The sequence below is a fragment of the Carcharhinus amblyrhynchos genome, chromosome 1, assembly GCF_965287045.1.
Source record: "Carcharhinus amblyrhynchos chromosome 1, sCarAmb.v2.hapA, whole genome shotgun sequence".
In the NCBI taxonomy this organism is placed as follows: Eukaryota; Metazoa; Chordata; class Chondrichthyes; order Carcharhiniformes; family Carcharhinidae; genus Carcharhinus; species Carcharhinus amblyrhynchos.
In genome coordinates this window covers 165,895,837-165,920,852 of record NC_137324.1, presented here as the reverse complement: position 1 = coordinate 165,920,852, position 25,016 = coordinate 165,895,837, and the positions used below count along the sequence as shown (strand labels likewise).

General features: G+C 43.5%; 1 protein-coding gene across 5 annotated transcripts in view; it reads left to right on the top strand.

Annotated features, from left to right (window-relative positions):
• The window catches only part of LOC145347181 (thrombospondin type-1 domain-containing protein 4-like), a 428,571-nt gene that overhangs the window by 377,152 nt on the left and 26,403 nt on the right, over positions 1–25,016 (top strand). For all 5 annotated transcript variants that reach the window (XR_013887821.1, XM_080195031.1, XM_080195028.1 and 2 more), the window contains exons 9-11: positions 1,717–1,892; positions 9,225–9,330; positions 11,873–12,106. Coding sequence is in view for 4 of the 5 variants with exons in the window: in XM_080195031.1 (XP_080051157.1) it covers positions 1,717–1,892; positions 9,225–9,330; positions 11,873–12,106 (516 nt within the window). In the remaining variant the exon portion in view is untranslated. The remainder of the gene's footprint in view (positions 1–1,716; positions 1,893–9,224; positions 9,331–11,872; positions 12,107–25,016) is intronic.

Here is a 25,016-nt window from a genome sequence, read left to right as displayed (position 1 = left end):
AAGCTCACGGGAAAGGGGGTCACATATTGGCATGGATAGAAGATCGGTACAGGAGACAAGGTAGGATGAATGGGTCTTTTTCAGGTTGCCACAATGTAACAAGTGGTGTGCTACAGGGACTGGTGCTGGGACCTCAACTACAATTTATATACATTACTTGGATGAAAGAATTGAAGAAATGATTGCCAAATTTACTGATGACACAAAGATAGGTAGGAAAATAAGATGTGAAGAGGACATAAAGAGGCTACAAAAAGATATAGGATGGGATTCTCTGGTCTCCCCGTGGTGTGTTTCTGAAGGCAGGAGCCAGCTCACCGTTGGCCAGCAACAGGATCTTCTGGTCCCACCACTGTCAATGGGATTCCTCATTGACTCCATCCCTTGTTGCTGGGAAATGTGCGGTAGGGGCACACCATCGGTAGGACCAGGCCATCAGTAGGACCAGAAGATCCTGCTAGCGTGAACAACTAGAGAGCTCCAGCCATAGGTAGGTTAACTGAATGGTCAAAGGAATATCAAAAAATGTTGAATTGTCCATTTTGGCAGGAAGGATAAAAAAGCTTATGATCTAAATGGTGAGAGAGCACAAACTTCTGAGGTGCAGAGGGATCTGGGTGTCCTGGTGCATGAATCCTGAAAAACTAGTATGCAGATACAGCAATTAATTAGGAAAGCTAATAGAGTGTTTTCATTTATTGGGAGGGGAATTGAATATAAGAGTAGAGAGTTTTTGCTCCAGTTGTAGGGTACTATTGAGACCACATCTGGAGTACTGTGCACAGTACTGGTCACCTTAATTAAGGAAGGATGTAAATGCTTTGGAAGCAGTTCAGAGAAAGTTTACCAGACTAATGCCTGGACTGGTCGAGTTGTCTCATGAGGAAAGATTATACAGGGTAGGCTTGTATCCGGTAGAGTTTAGAAGAATAAGACTTAATACATGATCCTGAGGAATCTTGACCGAGTGGATGCAGAGAGAATGTTTCCTCTTCTGGAAGAATCTAGAACGAGGGTTCACTTTAAAATAAGGGGTCACCCAATTAAAATAGAAATGAGGTAATTTTGTTTCTCTCAGGATTTCATGAGTCTTTGGAACTCTCCCTGAAAAGATGGTGGAAGCAGGGTCTTTGAATATGTTTAAGGCAGAGGTGTATAGATTCTTGGTAAGTAAGGGAATGGGCATGATGCAGATTTGAGTTACTATCAGATCAGCCATGATCTTATTAAGTGGTGCAGCAGGCTCAAGGAGCTGAATGGCCTACTCCTGCTCCTTGTTTGCATGTTCATTAGTGTGCACGGATCCTCTGTTGCTGATACCAAAGGGTTTTGTTGTCCTGACTCAGGCAGCAATACTGAAGCTGAACCAGTCTTGTAAAATAAGAAATATAAGTGGCATCGAATTGAGTTACCTGTGCTTCGAAGGCCAGATTATCAGGACCTCATAGGCTTAGAGAGCCCTTGGAACTCTGGTTGGGCATCCCAAACTTCTTCCCATTCTCTCTGAAGGAAAGTCTTTAATTGTACACCCCTACTCATTTCCCCACTTGATCTCAACGTGCTATTTACACTTTCTGTTCTCGAACTGTACCGGACATATCTCAGGCAGGGCAATTGCTGAAAATGTGTGTAGCTTTAACTCCAGAATGCCTATTATTGTGTGATCTCACCTCTGTGAGCTGACATTCACTGCCTTATATCTGTTTTTATCTGCAGCTTTGAGGAGTCACTTTGGCCACCCGATCATTAATGGAAACTGGGCCATAGATAGGCCAGGCACCTTCGAAGCAGCAGGAACCGTGTTCAGGTACAAGAGGCCAAATGAGATTAGTACAACTGCAGGGGAATCCTTCATTGCTGAGGGGCCAACCAGTGAAATCCTGGATGTCTACGTAAGTTTAAACTTTGGATCTAAGCTGGGTTTTCCTTTGAAATGTCAACAAATCTTCATGCTGCTTCTCTTCATAAATCAAAGATTCCAATTCATACCTACCTGGCAGGAGTGAAACCAGCAGGTGACTAGAGCATTGCACTGGGGGTGTGCTGACATCTGTGATGGTGATTTGCCTGAGCCAGGGTATAGTAAAGGAACAGTTTAACAGGGGTTAAACTGAGCCTTTACCTAATGCAATTTTTCAAAGCCAGCTCTGACTTTTGGCTAAAATAAAGTATCAGCTCAAACCCAGGATGGTGGAGAGTGCGGGGTGGCGGGGGAGGGTGCCTCATCTTGTCAGCTGGATCTTGTTTGTCCCTCACGTGGGGACCATGAATTTGATTCAATTTGAATTTGGATTTCTGGACGGAATATAGTCCCCAACTGTGGGACACAAAGAAAAACCCTCTGCCATTTAAATTGGAAATAGAAGTATAGAAACACTACAGAAAGAGGCCCATCAGGTCTGCACCAACAACAATCCCATCCAGGCCTTATCCCCATAACCCCACATATTTACCCTGCTAGTCCCTCTAACCTACGCATCCCGGGACGCTAAGGGGCAATTTAGCATGGCCAGTGCATCTAACCCGCACCTCTTTGGACTGTGGGAAGAAACTGGAGTACCCAGAGGAAATCCACGCATACACAGGGAGAACGTGCAGACTCCACACAGACAGTGATCCAAGTTGGAAATCAAACCCAGGTCCCTGGAGCTGTGAGGCAGCAGTGCCAACCACTGGGCCACCGTGCCACCCTCCAGAGAAATCTCCAGAGGAAAGAAAGCTTCAAGATTTTGGTGATACATCAACCACAACTGTAGGGAGCAGTGATAGAAGCTCCGTAAAATGAATACAAACTTAAAGACAGTGTCAACATAATGTAACCAAGGGGACAGAAAATTAACCTGACATGTTAGTGTACGTGGAGAGATTGTTAATATATCAGTGATTGTAAATTAAAGTACAAGGAATCTTGGTGATTGTAGGGAATGGTTTGGTCACAACGTTGATATAATGGTTCTGGTTGGAGAGGACATTAGTATAAAAATAGTGGTCATCAGGGTTGCCAGAGTCACATAAGAAAAATAAATTAGTTCATGAATATTCTTCAGGACAAGTACCAGCCTGACCTGCTGGTAAATCCAATCCTATGATGTTGACTGAAATCCCCTACAAGAAAACTAAAGAATGGGCAGTCTTGCCAGCAACATGCACACGTGAGAACAAATAGAAAATCCCAGTGAATGAGAAGAGAATGTTCATATTACATTATTACATGGGGGAATGTTCAGATAAAATTAATATTTGGAAAGAAAATTACTAGAATCTTTACAGCTCAGAAAGAGGCTATTTGGCCCATCGAGTCTGCACCAACTCTCTGAAAGAACACCATACCCCACCACTCCCTCCCCATCCCCATGTCCTCGCACATTAATCAAGAACAATAAGGGTCAATTTAGCATGGCTAATGCACCTAACCTGCACATCTTTGGAGTATGGGGGAAACCGGAGCACCTGCTGGATTGGATTTACCATGTACTTTCCATGTACGCTAACATGTCAGGTTAATTTTCTGTCCCCTTGGTTACATTATGCTGACACCGTCTTTAAGCTTGTATTCATTTTACAGAGATTCTGCCACGCACAGGTGGGAGAATGTGCAAACTCCACACCGATAGTCACCCAAGGCTGGAACAAAACCCAGGTCCCTGTTTGTTGTGAGGCAGCAGGACTAACCACAGTGCCGCTGTGCCGCCCCAATGGTCCAGAATTTCCTATAATCAGTCAATAGCTGGTACCCACTGTTAGTTAGACTTGCCACCCATTTGAAGACTCTGATATTTTGTAACATGTGAGCGATGCAAACATCACAAAGCCTTCTACCGAGTATGTAGGATCCGAGTGAGCAGGGAAAACAACCGTGCATCTCCTTAATCAGAACAAAGGATTGTGAAATTAACAGTGCAATGTCTGAAAAGAAACTGTAAATTAGAATGGAATTCAACATCAAATCAGCCATAGGTCGGCCTGGGTTTTGTGGTAAGATTGAGCACTCATCATTCTTATGTCGGAGTAAATCAGAAAGCAATTCCCAATGTTCACATGTGCACAGTACAATGCGGAGCTGGTAGCCCAGTGATAGATATGTTATTAAAATTCATGAAAGAACTTGACATATTTAATTATAAATCACTCAGCAATCAGCTTGCTCATTCAAGTATAAGTGCTGTTTCTTTTATTTGTTCTTGAGTAGTGAACATCACAGACAAGGTCAGTACCCATCGCTTTATACCTTTGAGAAAATGATGTTGTGTTATATTTGTAAAACGGTGCAGTCCATATGGAGCACCTAACACCCATAGCACTGTCGGGAAGAGACTTCCAGGATTTTGACGGAACAGTGATATGTTTCCAAATTCAAAAGGCTTGGATGGGGGCTCACCAGTGGTGTTGTTCCTATATGCCTGCTGCTCTTGTTCCTGCAGGAATGATAAGTCTTAAATACTGCCAAACAGCCTCTCTAATGCTGAAAATTCATGTTAAGAGGTGTGAAGTATCATTCTCAACTGCATCTGACCCATCCCCAGGCCATTGCGCTCACCTCCTCCCTCCCTCCCAAAACCAGGATAGGGTCCCCCTTGTCCTCACTTTTCACCCCACCAGCCTCCGCATTCAAAGGATCATCTTCCGCCATTTCCACCAACGCCAACATGATGCCACCACTCAGTACATTTTCCTGTCACTGTCTCTGTCAGCGTTCCACAGGGACCATTCTCTCCAGGATACCCTGACCCATTCCTCCATCGCACCCAATACCTCACCCTCTGCCCACAGTACCTTCCCATGCAATCGTAGAAGGTGCAACGCCTGCCCCTTTACCTCCTCCCTGCTCACTGTCCTGGGACTAAACGCCTCTTTCTGATGAAACAGCGCTTCACGTGCATGTCCTTCAATCTGGTCTATTGCATTCGCTGCTCCCGATGTGGTCTACCCTAAATCAGAGAGACCAAACACAGACTGGGTGACTGCTTTGCTGTCTGCAAGCAGGATCCAGTCTTTCCTGTTGCTTGCTATTTCACACATCACCTTTGTATTAAGTCCTCAGAGGCAGAGGTACCATCACCAAAATCACTTTATTTACAAGCCTGACAACAGCAGACAGAGTATTTTCAGTTAGCCGTCTACGCTAGGAGTCCCAGAGGAACTGACACTCCTGGTTAAGTACAAACCAAGAGGCTTCCTGATTGACCCACCAATTTGGTCCTTTATCAGGGACATCTTTTAGTGTTTAACCAGGTATACTGCTGAACAGCAGCCAAATGTTTCTTTTTGATAGGAATGAAAACTCAACAGCAGAGGATGGATTTGATCTATTGAACTCTGGGTTATGGACCCAGCACGCTTCCGCTGTGCCACTCTGCAGGGGTGGTGGGTGGTGCGGGGCAGGGGGGTCTTAATCAGGGAGTTCATCTTCTAACGGGCCAATCTCAATTGCCTGATTATAGTCATTACAACTCTGCTCTCCTATCCACATGTCCATTCTTAGCTTTTTGCAATCTTCTAGTGAACCCCAACGCAAACTGGAGGAACAGTGCCTCATCTTCCAGTTGGACACTTTATAGCCTTTCAGTCTGAATATTGAATTCAATAATTCTTCTCTCCACCTTCGCCCCAGTTCCATTTACTTTACTTCATTCTGTTTCTTCTTTTCATCTCATTCATCCATTTTTATCATCCTTCTTTCTCACTTTAATTTTTCCACTTCTCCATTCCTGCTCCTCTTCTTGCCCACCGCACCCGCCGCCCCCCCCCCCCCCCCCCCCCACCCTGTCAAGGCAACTGCCTTAACCATCTGTACCTCTATTCTGCCATTCACGCATTCTGATCACTTAATGGACACTATTAGCATGTCTCTTAGCGTTCTTCATCCTCACTTACATTCCCTTTGTCCGGTTGCAGCACCCCCACCCTCACAGTATAAATCTTTTCTGATTTTCTTTGCTCTTAGCTCTGAAGGGTCATCCAGATTTGAAATGTTGACTCCATTCTCTCCCCACAAATGCTGTCAGACCTGCTGTGATTTTCCAGCATTTTCTGTTTTTGTTTCAGATTCCAGCATTTGCAGTAATTTGCTTTTATATTTATGGGAGTATCATTCTCTTGGATTCTAATCTTTAGAATCCCTACAGTGCAGATGGAGGCCATTCAGCCCATTGAGCCTGCACTGACAACAATCCCATCAGGCCCTATCCCCACAACCCCACATATGTACCCCACCAATCCCTCTAACCTACACATTCCAGGACACTAAGGGGTAACTCAGCATGGCCAATCTACCTTACTTGCACATCTTTGTTGGAGATTTTAGGAAGTTTTTTTTACTTTGTCTTTTTGTTCCTTCGATTTCTCTCAATTACATCTTCCTTTCACTTTTTATTTTGTGTTTTTTATCTGATTTTGTACTGAATTAAAAGTGCTAATTTACATTTCCTAATTTACAATTTGCATAGCTTGGTGAGTATTCCTCAAACTGATTGCTTGAAGTAATTATACTGCTAATTGCCCTGTTCACACTATTCCTAGAATGCCTGTAGAATGTACGGCATTGTGTTGGATTCCAAATGGTTATAAATTGTACTCACAAGCCCACAAAACATCTGTGGGCAGCTAAAAATGTATGGGACAGAAAGTGTCATTCATTCGCCACTGACTGCGACATATGAGGAAAAAGATTAGATTAAGATTAAGATTAAGAGAGATACAAGGAAAGATATAGAAAGAAAAATATATTTTAAATGCAATTTATTTGATTGACTTAAATAAAGAAGGATCAAAGGGAACTTGTGTGGAACATAAATACCAAAATGAACACTGTGACAACATTTAACCAGCACAGTAGGGAAATTTAGTAATTTTCAAAAAATCTCTGTGGAATCTGTGATCTGTTTTAAGAATGTTTGGAAGGAACTTTTAAGAGTTTGCATCAATTGTTAGGGGATCAATTGGAATTTTCTTCGATAATAAGAAATACTGGTCCATGTGACCTGGCAATCCTTGACCTGGAAGCAATACCAAGAAGGAATTTAAGATAAGGACACCATGCGGCACAAGACACAGAGCTACAGCAGGGGAAGAACAGTGAAAGCACCTTTACAAGAAATGGAATACGTATTACAGTTAAAATAGACAGAAAGCTGAAGACAGAGTTAGAGCAAAGGTCGCAACTTTTGCAGCCGGACTTCAGTTTTGCCACAGCCAACCAGACTGTTTAATGAGGTCTATAAAAAGATTCAGGTAAAGGAGTCTAAAGAACTTGTGTCATCAAGACTATCATGAACCTCGCTAAGAAGGTTCTGTAGGCATGTGTCATTCTTGTGATAAACGTTTCCAGGGAACTTGAGTGGAATTCAGCTGCCATGAGTTGACTTGAGGGCTGAATTGAATGAGTAGGAAAGTGAGAGATCCTACATAGGCTGAGTTAGAGAACTTTGAAACTGGACATGGTGCCACATGTCTGCAGGGAGTGAAGAGAGTGGTTGTGTAAGATCCACCTTTGTTGTATTGACTGTTTAAAGTGGATTTATCTTTTTTCTTGAAGCATCATTTGACCATTAATTTATGTTCATTTACACTGTTTCTGATTTGTGTAAAAGTTACGAAAAGTAAAATCTCGTTGAAACTTTCTTCATTTAGGTGTTGTTTGGTAGATTTGGTTTACAGTTTCGTCATGGGGATTATAACAGCATGGTGAGCTGAATGGTCAGTTTTTGTGACGTAAATACTTTGTAAAAAGAACATTTATTTTAAATGGTAGATAAGGGCAGTGCAATTGATGTTGTCTACGTGGATTTTAGCAAGGCCTTTCACGAGGTACTGGATGGTAGTTTGTTGCACAAGGTTAAATCTCACGGGATCCAGGGTGAGGTAGCTAAATGGATACAAAACTGGCTTGATGACAGAAACAGCCAGAGGGTGGTTGTAGATGTTGTTTTTCAAACTGGAGGTCTGTGACCGGCGATGTGCCTCAGGGATCAGTGCTGGGTCCACTTTTATTTATCATCTATATTAATGATTTGGATGAGAATATAGGAGGCATTGTTCGTAAGTTTGCAGATGATACCAATATTGTTGGCTTAGTGGACAGTGAAGAAGGTTATCTCAGATTGCAATGGGCTGTTGATCAATTGGACCAGTGGACTGATGAATGACAGATGGAGTTTAATTTAGATAAATGTGATGTGATGCATTTTGGTAGATTGAACCAGGGCAGGACTTACTCAGTTAATGGTAGGATTTTGGGGAGAGTTACAGAACAAAGAGATCTAGGGTACAGGTTCATAGCGCCTTGAAAGTGAAGTCACAGGTGGTCAGAATGGTGAACAAGTCATTCAGCATGCTTTGTTTCATTGGTCAGAACACTGAATACAAGAGTTGGGATGTCTTGTTGAAGTTGTACAAGACATTGACAAGGTCACTCTTGGAATACTGTGTACAGTTCTGGTACCCTATTATAGAAAGGATATTTTTAAATTAGGAAGAGCGCAGAAAAGATTTACTAGGATGCTGTCGGAACTTGATGGTTTGAGTTATAGGGAGAGACTGGATAGGCTGGGACTTTTTTCTCTGGAGTGTAGGAGGCTGAGGGGTGATCTTATACAGCTCTATAAAATAATGAGGGGCATAGTTCAGCTGGATAGTCAATATCTTTTCCCAAAGGTAGGGGAGTCTAAAAGTAGAGGGCATAGTTTAAGGTGAGAGCTGAGGGATACAAAAGGGGCCAGAGGGTGGTGAGTGTCTGGAACAAGCTGCCAGAGGTAGTAGTAGAGGCGGGTACAATTTTGTCTTTTAAAAAGCATTTAGACAGTTACATGGGAAAGATGGGTATAGAGGGATATGGGCCAAATGCAGGCAATTGGGACTAGCTTCACGGTTTTAAAAAAAGGCGGCATGGGCAAGTTGGGCCAAAGGGCCTGTTTCCATGCTATAAACGTCTATAAATCTCTAACAACAATTAACACCTGAAGGAATGAGATTCCACACTTATAATAATTCATTTTCTATTAGCCTTACTGTTATTTTCATAGCCAAATCTTGGTTTTTTTATTATAAATATTTGGAAAGAATATTAATATAGTGCTTGCAATTTCAGCACACTGAATGTTCAATCAGGATTAAATCAACAGATATTTTATGGGTTAATTTTCATGCTGAATCACATGTGTGTTGCAACAAAGATTTTTTTTCTATTTAGATTCACAGTTTTATTTTTTCTTAATTTTTTTTTCCAGGTGATATATCAACAGGCAAATCCCAAGGTGCAGTATGAATATGTTTTACCAACTGACAATGTTGTCAATAGCCATTCACTATCACATACAGCAGGTCAACATTTAGGTAAAGTCTTGTTCTTCCTTTCTTCCAAGACAATATTGTTGTTAGGATATTTCTTCGTAGTGCAATTGGGCTGAGGGCCCCCATAAAATGGCATAAAATGTTTTTTTTAGAAGAAGGTTATGGGCATGGCTGATGTCAAAGTGATCAAAGTGACCTATTATTTCATCACATACACCGCTCCACACCTTCTACCCCACATTTTATTCAGGACTCTGCCCCGCGTACCATACACCGCTCTGCCCCGCGTACCATACACCGCTCTGCCCCGCGTACCATACACCGCTCTGCCCCGCGTACCATACACCGCTCTGCCCAGCGTACCATACACCGCTCTGCCCCCCGTACCATACACCGCTCTGCCCCGCGTACCATACACCGCTCTGCCCCGCGTACCATACACCGCTCTGCCCCGCGTACCATACACCGCTCTGCCCCGCGTACCATACACCGCTCTGCCCCGCGTACCATACACCGCTCTGCCCCGCGTACCATACACCGCTCTGCCCCGCGTACCATACACCACTTTATCTCACTTTCTGTACATGGATTTTAAAAATATATCCTTTGAGATTCTACTTAACAATATCTAAATTAAAGTGGCATGTCACACAAAACTTGGATCTTGGACATTGATGAGTTTCTACAAATACCCCATTGTCCCTTTGGAGACTACCAGGTGCTAGGTTGGAGAAATAATCATGGCTGTGTGCAAATTGCTGAAAGATTGATTGGAGAGGACTATAAGGGAAGGTGCTCACACACACATCATGAAGAGATGCCTCAGGTAGTGCCATAAATAGAGTAGCACAAGATCAGTTGCTTGGCACTCATTCCTGCAGCAGCTGTATGCCATCACCTAGACCAGTGCAGCCTGTGAAAGCACTCGCTGCTCCTCAGTGATGAGACATGGGATGTGTGTTATTTTATAATTTAATACTTCGCTTTTAAATTGGCAGCTGTGTAACTTTGATGTTTCTCTCATCTCTGGCTGGGCAATTCTTCACAGCTGCCTCTGTCTGCCAGCTTAACTTCACCAAATGTGCAGAGGAATGTTTCAATTTATCTCAGTCACCCCTTTAAAAAAGGAACAAAGAAAACTACAGCACAGGAACAGGCCCTTTGGCCCTCCAACCCTGTGCCTATCATGATGCCCTAACTAAATAAACCTTCTGTCCTTATTCAGTCTCTATCCCTCTGTTTCCTCCCTGTTTAGGTACCCATCCAGATGCCTCTTAAATGTTGCTAATATGCCTGCTTCCACTACACCCTCTGACAGCATGTTCCAGGCACCCACCACTCTCTGCATGAAAAACATCCAACGCACATCTCTCTTAAACTTTACCCCCTCTCACCGTGAATCTATGCCCCCTTGTAATTGACACTTCCACCCTGGGAAAAAGCATCTGACTATCCACCCTGTCTGTGCTTCTCATAATTCTGAAGATCTCTATTAGTCTCCCCTCAGCCTCCATCCTTTCAGTGAAAACAATCCGAATTTTATTCAACCTCTCCTCATAGCCAACACCCTTGAGACCAGGCAACATCTTGGTGAACCTTCTTTGCTCTCTCCAAAAGCTTCAAGGACCATCTGATGATATGGTGACCAGAACTGCACACAATACTCCAAATGCGGCCAAACCAAGGTTTTAAATAGTTGCAACATTAATTCCCAACTCCTGTACCCAATGCCCTTGTAGACGAAGGCAAGCATGCTATATGCCTTCTTAATCATCTTGGCCACCTGTGCTGCCACTGGTAGGGAACTATGGGCCTGTACGCCCAGTTCCCTCTGTATTAATGTTCCTAAGGGTTCTGCCAATTTCAGGATAATTCATACCTAAATTTGATCCTTCAAAATGCATCACCTCACATTTGTCAGGATTAAACTCCATCTGCCATCTCTGTGCCCAAGTCTCGGATCTATCTATGTCCTGTTGTATCCTCTGACAATCCTCGGCACTATCAGCATTTATTAGTGACTTTAATTGTCAGCTTCACCCCAAGTAAAGCCATCACTTCACCCCTCCTATCACTAAGGAACTCAATAGCATTTAACATTTAGGGGGCTTTGAATTTGATTTGATTTATTATTGTCGCATGTGTTGGGATAGAGTGAAAAGTGTTGTTTCTTGTGTGCTGTACAAACAAAACATACTGGTAATAGAATTCATAGGGGAGTAGGAAAGGAGAGAGTGCAGAATGTGGTGTTAAAGTGATAACTAGGGAGTAGAGAAAGATCAGCATAACATATGATGGCAGCAGGGAAGAAGCTGTTCTTGAGTCGATTGGTATGCGTTCTCAGACTTTTGTATCTTTTTCCTGACGGAAGAAGTGGAAGAGAGTTTGCCTTATCATAATTTCACCAATAGTGCAGCAGAAATCCAATTCCTCTGCATGCTGCATCACCTTTATGGGGGCAAAACAGGAGCTAGTTCTGAAGAATAGATGGTTCTTCCATTCTGGATCTAATAACTCTCTCACTGAGCTGTATTAGTTTTCTCTTTGATTGCTGTAAAATTTGAAACCTCTCTGTCTGTTCCAGGAGAGGCTTTCAATGGTCAGTTATCATACAATGCAGACGGTGACGTGTACGTCCTCCGTGAAAGAGAGGCGGAGAACTTTGTGAGCGGAGTGCATGCAAACCAGCTGCAGTCCAGAGATTACCAAACAGGTCCTGAGGCAGGGTTGCACACCTGGGGAGAGGGGCCGAGGAAAAAGAGGGAGTTCAACTGGAAACAGATTGGCAGCAGCGAATGCACCGTCTCATGTGGAACAGGTAGGCCACCCCAAATTTAAATCACTGAACCCCTACAATGCAGAAGGAGGCCATTCAGTCCATTGCATCTGCACAAACTTTTGTAGGGCAGCACAGTGGTTAACACTGCTGCTTCACAACACCAGGAACCTGAGTTCAATTCCCGGCTTGGTATAATGTCTGGGCAGACTCTACACGTTCTCTCGTGTCTGCATGGGTTTCTTCCAGGTGCTCCAGTTTCCTCCCACAGTCTGAAAGACGTGCCGGTTAGATGCATTGGCCATACCAAATTCTCCCTCAGTGTACCCGAATAGGCGTTGGAGTGTGGCGACTAGGGGTTTTTCACTGTAACTTCATTGCAGTGTTAATGTAAGCCTACTTGTGATACTAATTTAAAAAAAACTCTCTGACCTCTGCACCAACTCTCCAATGGAACTTCTTACCCAGGTCCACCCTCCGCCCTATCCCCATAACCATGCCAATTTATCCCGCACATTTTGGGACATAAAGGGGCAATTTAGCAATTTACCAATCCCCCCCAATCTGCACATCATTGGACTGTGGGAGGAAACTGAAGCACCTGGAGGAAGCCCATGCAGACACAGGGAGAATGTGCAAACACAGGCAGTCACCCAAGGCTGGAATCAAACTCAAAGTCCCTGGTGCTGTGAGGCAGCAGTGCTAACCACTGCCATCATGCCACCCCTGTTTACCTGTTAACTAACCTCCAATGAGGTGAGATCAGTTTGCTGTAGAGCAGCAGAATTTTGGTCCAACAGGATGAGCTATTCCCCGGAGATAAGTGAAACCATCAATTGTTGGCCACGTTCCTTAGCACTGTCCATGACCTCTCTAACCTTCTTAGAGTATTCTACTACGCTGTCTTTCTTTGCCCCTAACTTCAAAAGTAACTGCATAATACAAAGTAAACTATGAAAATGAAATAATAATAATAAAATGAAAGTAATATTTTCCACCTGGGAATCGGTAGCACAGTGGTTAGCATTGCTGCCTCACAGCGCCAGGGACCTGTGTTCGATTTCCAGCTTGGGTCACTGTCTGTGTGGAGTTTGCACATTCTCCCCATGGGTTTCCTCCCACAGTCCAAAGATGTTCAGATTAGGTAGATTAGCCATGCTAAATTGCCCCTTAGTGTCCAAAAGATGTTTAGATCAGCTGGATTTGCTGTGGTAAGTGTGCGTGGTTACAGGGATAGGGCAGAGGAGAGGGCCTGGGTGGGATTGTCTTTTGGAGATTCAGTGCAGATTGATGGGCCGAATGGCTTCTTTCTACACTGTAAGGATTCTGTGATTCTATGGTTCCAAATAACACGATCCTTTAAACTGATCAGTATTAGATCCGATGACTATTTTTATTATAACCTTGCACTTTAAAATAAAGAGTAAGCACTAATTAATCCTGGCCTTAATGACATTTTTTAAACAACTTGCAAATTTCTGTGAGGAGAATTGGAACTGATTTCTTGCAATTTTTGGCAATCAAATTATGTAATGCATGAATGATGCAGTGATATTTTCTCATGAATGAACTGTGACACTTGTCTACAAAGCAGCACAAATATTTTGTCTATAATTAGCATTAAACGATATTTGGAAGTGAGGGGGTTATTTAATGTGATGCATAAGTAGATTGTGGAGCAGGGCCAGAAAGTCATTTCCATCTATCTTTTTTCATCTGTTAGTTTGTTCATGTTTGGCTGGAATTGTGTGCAGCTCCTAAAATAATTTTTTTCTCTGTAAGAAAGCATTTATCAACCACCTCTAGGGTTAAATATTGAATTTTGTGTCAATCCAACTTTGAAACATGCATCTTCCTTCTCTGTCAGATGCCACGCCCTATTGGATCACTGGAGACCACAAACTTTCTTTTATTGATTCACGGGACATGGACATCACTGACTAACCAGCATTTATTGCCCATCCCTAGTTGCCCTTGAACTAAGTAGCTTGTTAGGCCATTTCAGACGGCAGTTGAGTGTCAACCACATTGCTGTAGCTCTGAAGTCACATGTAGGCCAAACCAGATAAGGATGGCAAATTTCTTTCCATAAAGGACATTAGTGAGCCAGGTGGGTTTTTCTGACAATTGACAATGGTTTCATGGTCGTCAGTAGATTCTTAATTCCAGATAGTTTTTTTCATTGCATTCACATTTCACCATTTGCCGTGCCGGGATTCAAATGTGGTTCCCCAGAGCATTAGCTGAGTTTCTGGATTAATAGTCGAGCAGTAATACCACTAGGCCATCATCTCCCCTTTTATTATCTTAACTTCCATTGAATTTTCCCCCTGATTATATCTGTAGCTGCCATTGCCTTCCACACTGTGGTTGACCAGGAATACCTCCCAGTCTTTCCACTCACCATCAAGCATATTGGAAGGATTAACAGGCTGATAATCAACCTGTTTGGCTACACAGTGAACAAACCTCCGCCATCGAGTCCTGAAATGGAATTTGAACCCAGAGATTGTGGCCCAGATGCAAAGACACTACCACTGCCCCACAAGACTTCGGAAACATGCATTAAGACTTAAAAGTGTTTCTTTGCATTCATTTGTGGGACATGGGCATCGCTAGCTGGCCAGCATTTATGGCCCATCCCTAGCTGCCCTTGAACTGAGTGGCTTGCTAGGCCATTTCAGAGGGCAGTGAAGAGTCAACCACATTCTTGTGGCTCTGAAGCCACATGTAGGCCAAACCAGGTAAGGACGGCAGATTTCCTTCCCTAAACGACATTAGTGAACCGGATGGGTTTTTCCAACAATCAACAATGGTTTCATGGTCACCGGTAGATTTTGATTCTAGATTTTTCAAGTCAAGGTCCAAATATATTTCAAAACAATTAACTTAATTCAAAAGTAGTGCATTGCTATAATTATTGGTTTTAAATGCTCAATGTATTTCAAACTGCTGGAAGTTACATCAGAATAGCTCCTCCCAGCTCACTCAGAAGTATGTTTTCTGTTATCTTGACCCTTCAAAATGTTCTAAGTTCACAGCTGAAACTGCACTCTTGTGTACAAATTTTTTTAATCCTTGCTAGCTCTTGCTTGCTTGCTCTTAAATCAGTGTAAATGATGAATCAGAGATAGGGTCATGCTCCCACCAGTCTTGGTGCTACTGATTCCATAAGGGATTATCACTCTGTAAATCTGGCCCAATTTCATGGACCATTAACTTAAAAATCGAGGGGAACTGAAGCTGGGGAACCAGAAAATGGTACACAGTTGTTCCAAACTTCTTGTTCGCCAGGAGTAACATTAGAAGCATTTGCGAAGTCCAGGAGCTGGGAGGCTGTCCGACTAGGATCATAATTATAAAAGCAAATTACTGTGGATGCTGGACTCTGAACCAAAAGAGAAAATGCTGGAAAATCTCAGCAGCTCTGGCAGCATCTGTAAGGAGAGAAAAAAGCTGACGTTTCGAGTCTCGATTACCCTTTGTCAAAGCTAAAAGACATAGAAAGTGGGAGATATTTATACTGCAGGGTGACCAAATGAAAGATGAGTCATAGCCACAAAAACTAGGCAATAAGGCTGCTAATCACAGCTTACCCTCTGATTTCAGCTTCTTTGCCATTTGGCAATTCACTCTATGGTACTGCCATTAGCAGCCTTTCCCCTGATCTCTGTGACTCATCTTTCATTCCCTCTCCCTGCTGTATAAATATCTCCCAGTTTCAATGCCTTTCAGCTTTGACAAAGGGTCATCTGGACTCGAAACGTCAACTCTTTTCTCTCCTCACAGATGCTGCCAGACTTGCTGAGATTTTCCAGCATTTTCTCTGTTGGTTTCGTAGTAAGTATAGGCGTAATGATTTGCAAACTCTTAACCTTCTGAAATAGTACAGATGTGCATCTGTAGATGTGACCACATGATGGATAGCTTTGCAATCGGAAAATTGGATTCAAGTATCCCAAGTACCTAGGGATGCACAATAAATGGTACTGATGAAGTTAAGAGTGTGTGGCCCTGAATTCACTTCATGTGCTATTGGAGATTTCTTCAAATGGAGCTTAGGGCTTGTCATTTATGAATGTTCCTCGATTTCCGGCTTGTTCCTCTGAATTCGACATCATGTAGTCATGCAAGCAAACGAGTAGTTGTAATCTGAAGAAACAGAAAGAAAGCTTGACATAGCGCCTTTCACAGCTATAGGACATCTCAAAATGTTCTACAGCTAATGAAGTATTCTTGATGTGGGTTTCCTCCGGGTGCTCCAGTTTTCTCCCACAGTCCAAAAATGTGCCGGTTAGGTGGATTGGCCATGCTTAATGTCAGGGGGTTTGGCAGGGTTAATATATGGGGTTATGGGAATAGGAGCTGGGTAGGATTGTTGTCAGTGCAGGCTCAATGGGCCAAATGGCCTCCTTCTGCACTGTAGGATTCTATGATATAAATTTATTGCTACAATGTAGGAAATGCAACATCAATTTGCGCACACAAGGTTCCGTGTGACAATGAGCAGATAATCCATCTTTGTGATGTTGATCGAGAGCTAAGTATTGACCAGAATACTGGGGATAACTTTCCTATTCTCCAAAATAATGCCATGGGATCTTTTAACATCTACTTGGGGGAAGGTAAACAGAGCCTCAGTTTAATATCTCAGCTGAAAGGAGGCACCTCCAAGATTGCAGCCTCCCCCCCACTCAATACTGTCCTGGGATGCCAGCATTTGTTTCTTGTCTTGAATTCCAGAAACTGAATTAACATGTGCGTAAATACAGATCTAAGGTTAATCTCAGAGAATTGTTAGAATGTGGCACACACTACCACACGGAGCGATTGAGATAAATGGATTAGGTGCGGTTTAAGGGAAAGCTAGGTAAGCACATGAGGGGGAAGGGTGTGTTGATAGAGTGAGGTGAAGTAAGCTGGGAAGATGGCTTGCGTGGAGCATAAACAGCAGGATAGACTGGCTGGATTGAATGGCTTATACTTATGTATAACGTCTGTAGCACACTCTAGGTGTGAGGATTTTATCTGTACATTGCAACATTCTTCATTGAGTGCTGTTAAGAATAAGAAGCAATAGCTGCGATGGCCCCACTAACCATGGGCACAAATCGCGCAATGGCTCCTAAATCACACGAGAGACCAAGAACAAGATTTGCACAGCAAGCTCACAGAATGAGATTTTCTCCGGACTCAATTCCGGCCGCGAGTCATTGTCTACAGAATTTGCACTTGTTCCCTGTGTCTGCGTGGGTTTCCTCCAGGTGCACCGGTTTCCTCCCACAGTCCAAAGATGTGCAGGTTAGGTGGATTGGCCATGCTAAATTGCCTCTTAGTGTCAGGGGGGTTTATCAGGGTAAATGTGTGGGAATAGAACCTGGGTGGGATTGTGGTTGATGCAGACTCAATGGGCCAAATCGCCTCCTTCTGTACTGTTGGGATTCTATGACTCTGAAGCACTTTGGAGCTTCTGATATCAGGAAAGGTGCTATGTAAATGCAATTTCCTTCCTACCTATTGATTACTTAATTAATTAGATTTTGGCAAGTGTGTTCACCATTGTAGAGTTAATTCAGGGGTTTGCATTGCAAATTTAGCCAAATATTTTAAATCTTGAACTTTACAAATGAATATTGCGGAGTTAAATTGGCACATCTTAAGTTATTGATATCTTTGTGGTGAATCCCACAATTAGGTTTAAGGATATTCCCTCAGCCTGAGGTTAGGTAAGAAACTATATCAGTGTAAGTAAGTTTTTCTTTATTTTTGAAGTTTCAGTATGTGGTCAATAATTGTCATCCTCTCTGCAATTGCTAATCAAAACCAAACGAGATTGCCTCCTGTGTTCATATGTTCCATATTTCCTCCATAATGTACATTTTATCCTCATTGAATCCTTCCTCCAGTCCTCAACCCATCCACTAAGTTGGTCCAGATTTCTTTCTTTGTCAGTCTCCCCTACATACATCACTCATACACATAGCTGGTTGTCATCAGCAATTTTTCAGGATGGACCTGAGCTATTTTCTTTATGAATAATGTAAGCAGCAAGGGATCCAGCACAGCTTCCCTTCAGAAATCCAGCCACCACTCCTTCAGAATTTTTTTTCTGTCATTGTGTCCTACCTTCCAGACCCCAAAACAATGGGTGGGATTTTATTGCCTTGCTCTTCCCAAAGCAGTAAAATCTCACCCGAGGTCCTTCCCATTGTCCAGCCCTCACCCCCTCTGATTGCTGTGGTGGGTTGGGCAGCAAAATTCTCTGCCAATGTTTCACCCAGCTGGCTAATTTTCTTGGCAAGCTCCTTAAGTGTAATTTTATCAAATAACTTCTGAAAACCCAAGTGAACTCGGCTGGGATTCTCCCAGCCCATTCACTGCTCAAGCAATGCACAGGCTGGGAGACGACAGCGGGAGGCGAGGTTCCACTGGTCACGGGACTCCCAGGCACAATCAGTTCCTGCCTGAAATCGGCACAGAGCTGATTATCACATGGAAATACAACTGCTCCCCACTAATGGGGAAAAGGCAGCCTCACCCTTGGTCATTGACTCCCCCTCCCCCCCACACCCCCCCCCCCCGGGAGGTTGGGGCAGTGCAGCGCTAGCCTGGCACCCTGGCACGGCCCGCTGGGAAAACTGGCATTTCCCACTGGGCATCTTGGCACTGCCCACCAGGCACTGGACAGTGGGGCATACTGGGGGTGGGGCCTTTTGGGGTGTTCAGTGGGGGCGGGGACTCATGGTCAGTCTGCACAGGGATTGGTGAGGGAGAGAATGAGGAGGCGATCAGGCTGGCCATTGTGGGGGATTTCGGGCCTCGTCATTGGGGTGGCGGAGTGGGGGTTAGCCATGGGGGAGGTAAATTGGGGCTGGCCTTGAAGGGAGAGGGAGATTGGGGCTGGCCCTACGAGGGGAATCAAGAAGGCCAGTGATCGGAGGACAGTGGATAGAAGCCACTATGCATGCACCAATCTCCGTACTGACAAATCAGCACGTGCGCAGTGGCCCACTCAGCACTATGCTGCCGGCCTCTCGGGCAGAATAGGCCCCACCCACCACTTTTAATGTGGGTCACACTGAGGTACTCTGCATTGCTCAGAACGTCAGAGGTTCATTCTGGTAAGTACGTCCAAAAAATTGGACAGGAAATACTCCTGTTTCCTCGCTTGTTGGGCACTTAGTTTTGTTTTGAGAAAATCCCGGCCCTTATATACATTGTATTTCCTATATGCTGGTAGCAGAGAGAACTTCAGGTTATCAATGATTGAAATCTTCTCCACCTCAAAACGTTTTTGTACATTAAGGCCATTTGATAAACCTGTTTATAAGGGAGGGGCACTGTGCAGCATGATCCGTTAGGAGGCATTTAACAGTGTTATGGCACGGCTGGTGGTAAATTTACCCAAAGTCCCAGAAGGAAACATGAAACGGCTGCCAAAACATTTATCCCCACTTTTCGTGGTATGAGGAGAGGTTCTAAATCTGGAAGTGACGTCCTCGACTACTTGTAATGATTTCATCGTAAAATAAATGTTTATTAAAAATATAAAGAAAAAATTACACTTACACACAAAAATGGCAAACACAGTCAACAGTTCTTTAAAATAGTTCCAAAAGATCTTAATTTAACTACCTTCAGAGCTGACCTTCCCTTTTTTCTGTTCAGCAACTCCATTGACTTTAAAATCTGTAGAATCCTAATAATTTTAACACACTATGTCTTTGTTTTCTCTGGGGGTGTCCTCTGAGGCTAACAGTAGCTGGTTTTTCAGGTTTGGCTTTTTTGAAACCGCCTCCTGTGCGTTCTGACCAGCCATTCCTGTGGTCTGTTGAGAGACCTAAACTGCCAACCCCTTACAGAGGTTCAAGTATCTCCTTAAATATGTTATTTCTCTTTGGTCCTTCATTGCCTCACTCAGTCTCTTGAGAAATGCTCTCTAACAGAATAGATTAAATCATTGAACCTGTACAATGCAGAAGGAGGCCATTCGGCCCATCAAGCCTGCACTGACAACAATTTCACCCAGGCCATATCCCTTTAATCCCACATATTTATCCTTCTAATCCCCCAACACTAAAGATGGGATTTTCTAGCTGCTGTCACCCCAAAACAGGAAAATCCCACCCGAGGTCAACAGACCTTTGAAAGGTCAGCTAAAATTCCCATGGTGGGTGGGATGGGAAAATTCTCCTCTCTGGGTCAATTTAGCATGGCCACTCAACCTAACCTGCACGTCTTTGGACTGTGGGCAGAAACTGGAGCACCCAGAGGAAACCCACGCAGACATGGGGAGAATATGCAAACTCCACACAGACAGTAACCCAAGCCAGGAACCGAACCTGGGTCCCTGGTGCTGTGAGGCAGCGGTGCTAATCACTGTGCTGCCCTAAATTCATTTCTTTACTTCAGCTCTTAGGATATAAAAGATGAGAAAACTCACCCTACCTCTACTTAACTTTCTTACATTTTTTCTTGCAATCTTTATATATTCCCCTTTGAATCAAAACAACCCATTCAAATCTACTCCTGTTATTGTTTTGTATCAATATCTGTTTGACGTCCCTCTAGGTTTATCATATCAACCAATCCTTATTGTTAGTTAAGACTCTCACAGCCACCTTATCTCTTATTCCAATGACCACAGTCATCAACTCCCAACAACTTGCTTTCCAGCACATAAGTAATACAACAATGATTTTACCAAGCAAAACAAATTACAATATCTTTGTTTTCTTTTCATCAGCCAATTAACAATAGCACACCTTTGTCACTCAAAGTCTGAAAACCCAAAAGCATCTGTTTCCCTCCTACCTAAACTCTGCCAAAACATCATTTCCTAAACAACAGCCATAAAACCATGAGTCAGTTCTAGCCAGTGATTAGCACACCGTACATCTTAAATGACCAGGACTTGGAAATGGTCTTCTGTTCATTGAAGAAAACGGTCTTTTTCACAGACTGTTTTGCCTTTAGCGTTTCATCTCTAGCTGAGCTGTTTCCTGAAGATGGCTGCCTTGGTGGCAGAGCGGTTAGCACTGCTGCCTCACGGCACTAGGGACTCGGATTCAATTTCCGGCTTGGGTCACTGTTAGTGAAGAGTCTGCACGTTCTCCCTGTGTTTGTGTGGGTTTCCTCCAGGTGCTCTGCTTTCCTCCCACAGTCTGAAAGACGAGCTGGTTAGGTGCATTGGCCATGCTAAATTCTCCCTCAGTGTACCCAAACAGCCTGGAGTATGGCGACTAGGGGATTTTCACAGTACTTCATTGCAGCGTTAATATCAGCCTGCTTGGACACTAATAAATAAACTTAAAACTCCCTCTTGCTGATGCTTCTTCAACACCTCACCTGTATCTAAACTGCTTCCTGGCGCACTGTGAGTACTAATCGTATCGATTGCAAAGAATCCCCTGTTCCCTATTCCCTTGGGTACAGCCCAGACATGGTTTACAAAGTACATGGCAGTTTAATTTTACTTGTGCAAAAAGAAATCATTTTAATTGCATCCTACCATTTTGTGACAGGCGTTTGCCCACATAAAAGAAAACCTGGAGAAGAACTCCAAATAAAACTATTTAAGACGCAGGTGCTAAATGTGTTACTTGTGTGACACGGAGAATGCTTTTCACCCTCACTGCCTGGGAATAAGATGGGGCACTGACCCATTGAAGAACCCAACAAACTTCTACCCAATTGATGAGCAATCTGTGCTTCAAGATGAAAAGTACCCTTGTCATCTTTCTACCCTACTTGAGCATGGTGTTATCCTGGGGTGAGGCTATTGCCTATCTGTTGTCAAGCAAGAACCATCATGAGTGTGCATAAGCGAGACTTACCTCTGGCATCTCCGGCTAGCCAGGTCAGAGAGAATGCAGTGAAAGACAATCTGCGAGCTTATTAAAAATAGCTTTGGTATGCAGGCAGCAAGGTCAGAAGTTTAGGGATGAAGTTGCCAAACTAATCAAATACCAACGCAGGAAAAAATTCCTTGTAATAAAGGACAGGTTGAGTGCATCGTTTTTATAAATAGGATCAATAGGCAGTCTATAATAAGAGATATAATTTTACATTTTCAGGTGGCTGCCTTTCAGACCGTGCATCCTTCACATTCTCCGGAACAATGTACCTGGTCACACGCTGCCAGAAAAGCAGCCAGTGGTTTTTAATAACTGGAGATTTCTCTACGCACCTTGTATTCTAATAAAGCATTCCAAAATGCCTGACAGATAGGTGACCCAAAAAAAAGAATAATGGGGCTGTTTGTACTTGATCCTTGGTGCACGGTGCTTTATACAGCATGTGCTGCAACTTTGTGAATTGCGAAAGAAACATTTAAAAGATAGACGCTGTGGTGTGCGGAATGGGTTAACGATGGTTAAAACCAGCGATTTTTGCCCTAACCAACCTGTTCAGAGTAGCAGATAGAAAGTGTCGTCTCTAGTTAGGAACATTGGGGTGGCACGGTGGCACAGTGTTTAGCACTGCTGCCTCACAGCACCAGAGTCCCAGGTTCAGTTCCTGGCTTGGGTCACTGTTTGCGTGGAGTCTACATATTCTCCCCGGGTCTGCACGGATTTCCTCCCACAGTACAAAAGATGTGCAGGTTAGGTGTGTTGACCCGAACAGGTGCCGGAGTGTGGCAACCAGGGGAATTTCACAGTAACTTCATTGCAGCATTAATTAATATAAGCCTTACTTGTGACTAACAAATAAACTTTCAACATACACATATAACAGGTCTCAGGTGAGGTACAAAACAACACCCATCTCAGGAGAGCAAATGATCCCATGGTGCTTTTTGAGTGGAGTTCTCTAGATGCCTTATCCAACATTTATTAATGCCATCAAGGGAGATTTATCACATTTATCTCAACTTGCAATGCCCCATTTGTCAGTTGTTTTTTTCCCACAGTGCTACAGTAGTAGCAGTTCCAAAGTACATCACTGGTTGCAAGGTGATTAGGGAGCATCCTGGAATCATGAAAGACGCCAACACAAGTCTTTTCTTTCAGCCTGTAGCTGCTGCGTACAGGAGAGCTAACCTCATCTGATAACATGAGATGGTTTCATGTCATGGTTTATCTGCCATTCCTGGAATACAGCAAGGGAATCAGGAACTAGGATTTTGGATTCCAATAGCTAGTGAAGAACCATAGAATCGCTACAGTGCAGAAGGAGGCCATTTGGTCCACTGATCTTGCACTGACAACAATCCTACCTGGGACCTATCCCTGTATCTCCACGTACTCACCCTGTTAGCCCCCCTCACACCAAGGGGAAATTTAATGTGGCCAATCCCCTAACCCCCACACCTTTGGACTGTGGAAGGAAACTGGAGGAAACCCATGCAGACACGAGGAGAACATGCAAACTCCACAATTGAATCCACATCCCTGGCGCTATTGAGGCAGCAGTGTTAACCATTGTGTCACCGTGCTGAATAACCATTGGTTATCTTGGGGGGAAAGAGGGAAACCAAAGGTTTTCTTGGGGGTACAAAGGAGAAGTAGTGGGTTGAAGCAATGGGGAGGTTGAAGGGTGGGGATTGGGGAGCTAAAAGTGCCAACAAGTCAATAATCTTTAATTTTGAAACAAGGCTACCCTTCATTATCCATTTCATGTAGTCACTTTATGGGAACTCTCTAATTTAATATATCTTTAAAGGACTCACTAAGCCTGACATGCAGGCTCACAGTGTCCAGTCATCATATGATATTGTTACCGTTGTTTAAATTTTTCTGTGCAAGGCAGAGGAGTAAAGGTAGATTTATATAACATTTATTTTTACGGTGAGCTGAGGCAACTGGATTGTCATCTCATTGCAGTATCTGGCTCAGTACATTTCAAATTGCTTCTGATTGTCAAGCTTGCACCTACCTTGACAGAGGAACAAAATGTTTCAAACAAGGCATATCACCGACTCATTGACAGCTTCAGGTTTCTCTCACACTTACAGATTTCTTTATTGAGTAGTTTTTTAAAAGGGTCAGTGGTTAGCACTGCTGCCTCACAGCACCAGAGACCCACGCTTGGGTCACTGTTTGTGTGGAGTTTGCACATTCTCCCAGTGTCTGTGTGGGTTTCCTCCAGCTGCTCCGGTTTCCTCCCACATGCTAGTTAGGTAAATTGGCTATACTAAATTCTCCCTTCGTGTACCCGAACAGGCACCGAAGTGTGGCGACCAGGGGATTTTCACAGTAACTTCATTGCAGTCTTAACGTAAGCCTACTTGTGACACTAATAAATATACTTTCATGTTCAGCTCCAGCTATCTAGACGTGTGATAACTATCCAGGATATCCTCATAAAATTCTATAAATCCTCTGTTGTGCTATGAGCTGTGGACTCAGTTGGTAGCACACTTGCCTCCGAACCAGAACGTGATGGCTTTCTGTTCCTGTCCTGGTCCACAATACAGAGGGAGGTGATGTCTTTCAAATGAGGCATTAAACTGAGAGTACCTCCCAGGTGAACATAAAAGATACTGTGGCACCATTTTGAAGGGAGGGGAGTTGTCCTCAGTGTCCTGACCAATACTTATTCCTCCATCACAAATTATCTGGTCATTGTCACGTTGCTGTTTGTGGGGGTTTGTTGTGCACAAATTGGCTGTGCATTTCCTGTATTATAACTGTGACTACAGTTCAAAGGAATTTCATTAGCACTTTGGGATATCCTGTGCAGTTAAGAGGTGCTATTTAAATGCAAGCCTTTTATTTCTTTTCCATATTCATCAATAACCAGTTTAAAAATGCATAACTGAATTCATATACATGCCCAATACAAAGTCATGTTGCAGTTCTGATGAATAATTATGTCAATGGATACATAGAATCATCAAATCTGTACAATGCAGAGGAGGCCTTTCGGCCCATCGAGCCTGCACCATCAACAATTTCATCCAGGCCCTATCCCCATAACCCCACACATTTACCCTTCTTGTCCGTCTGAC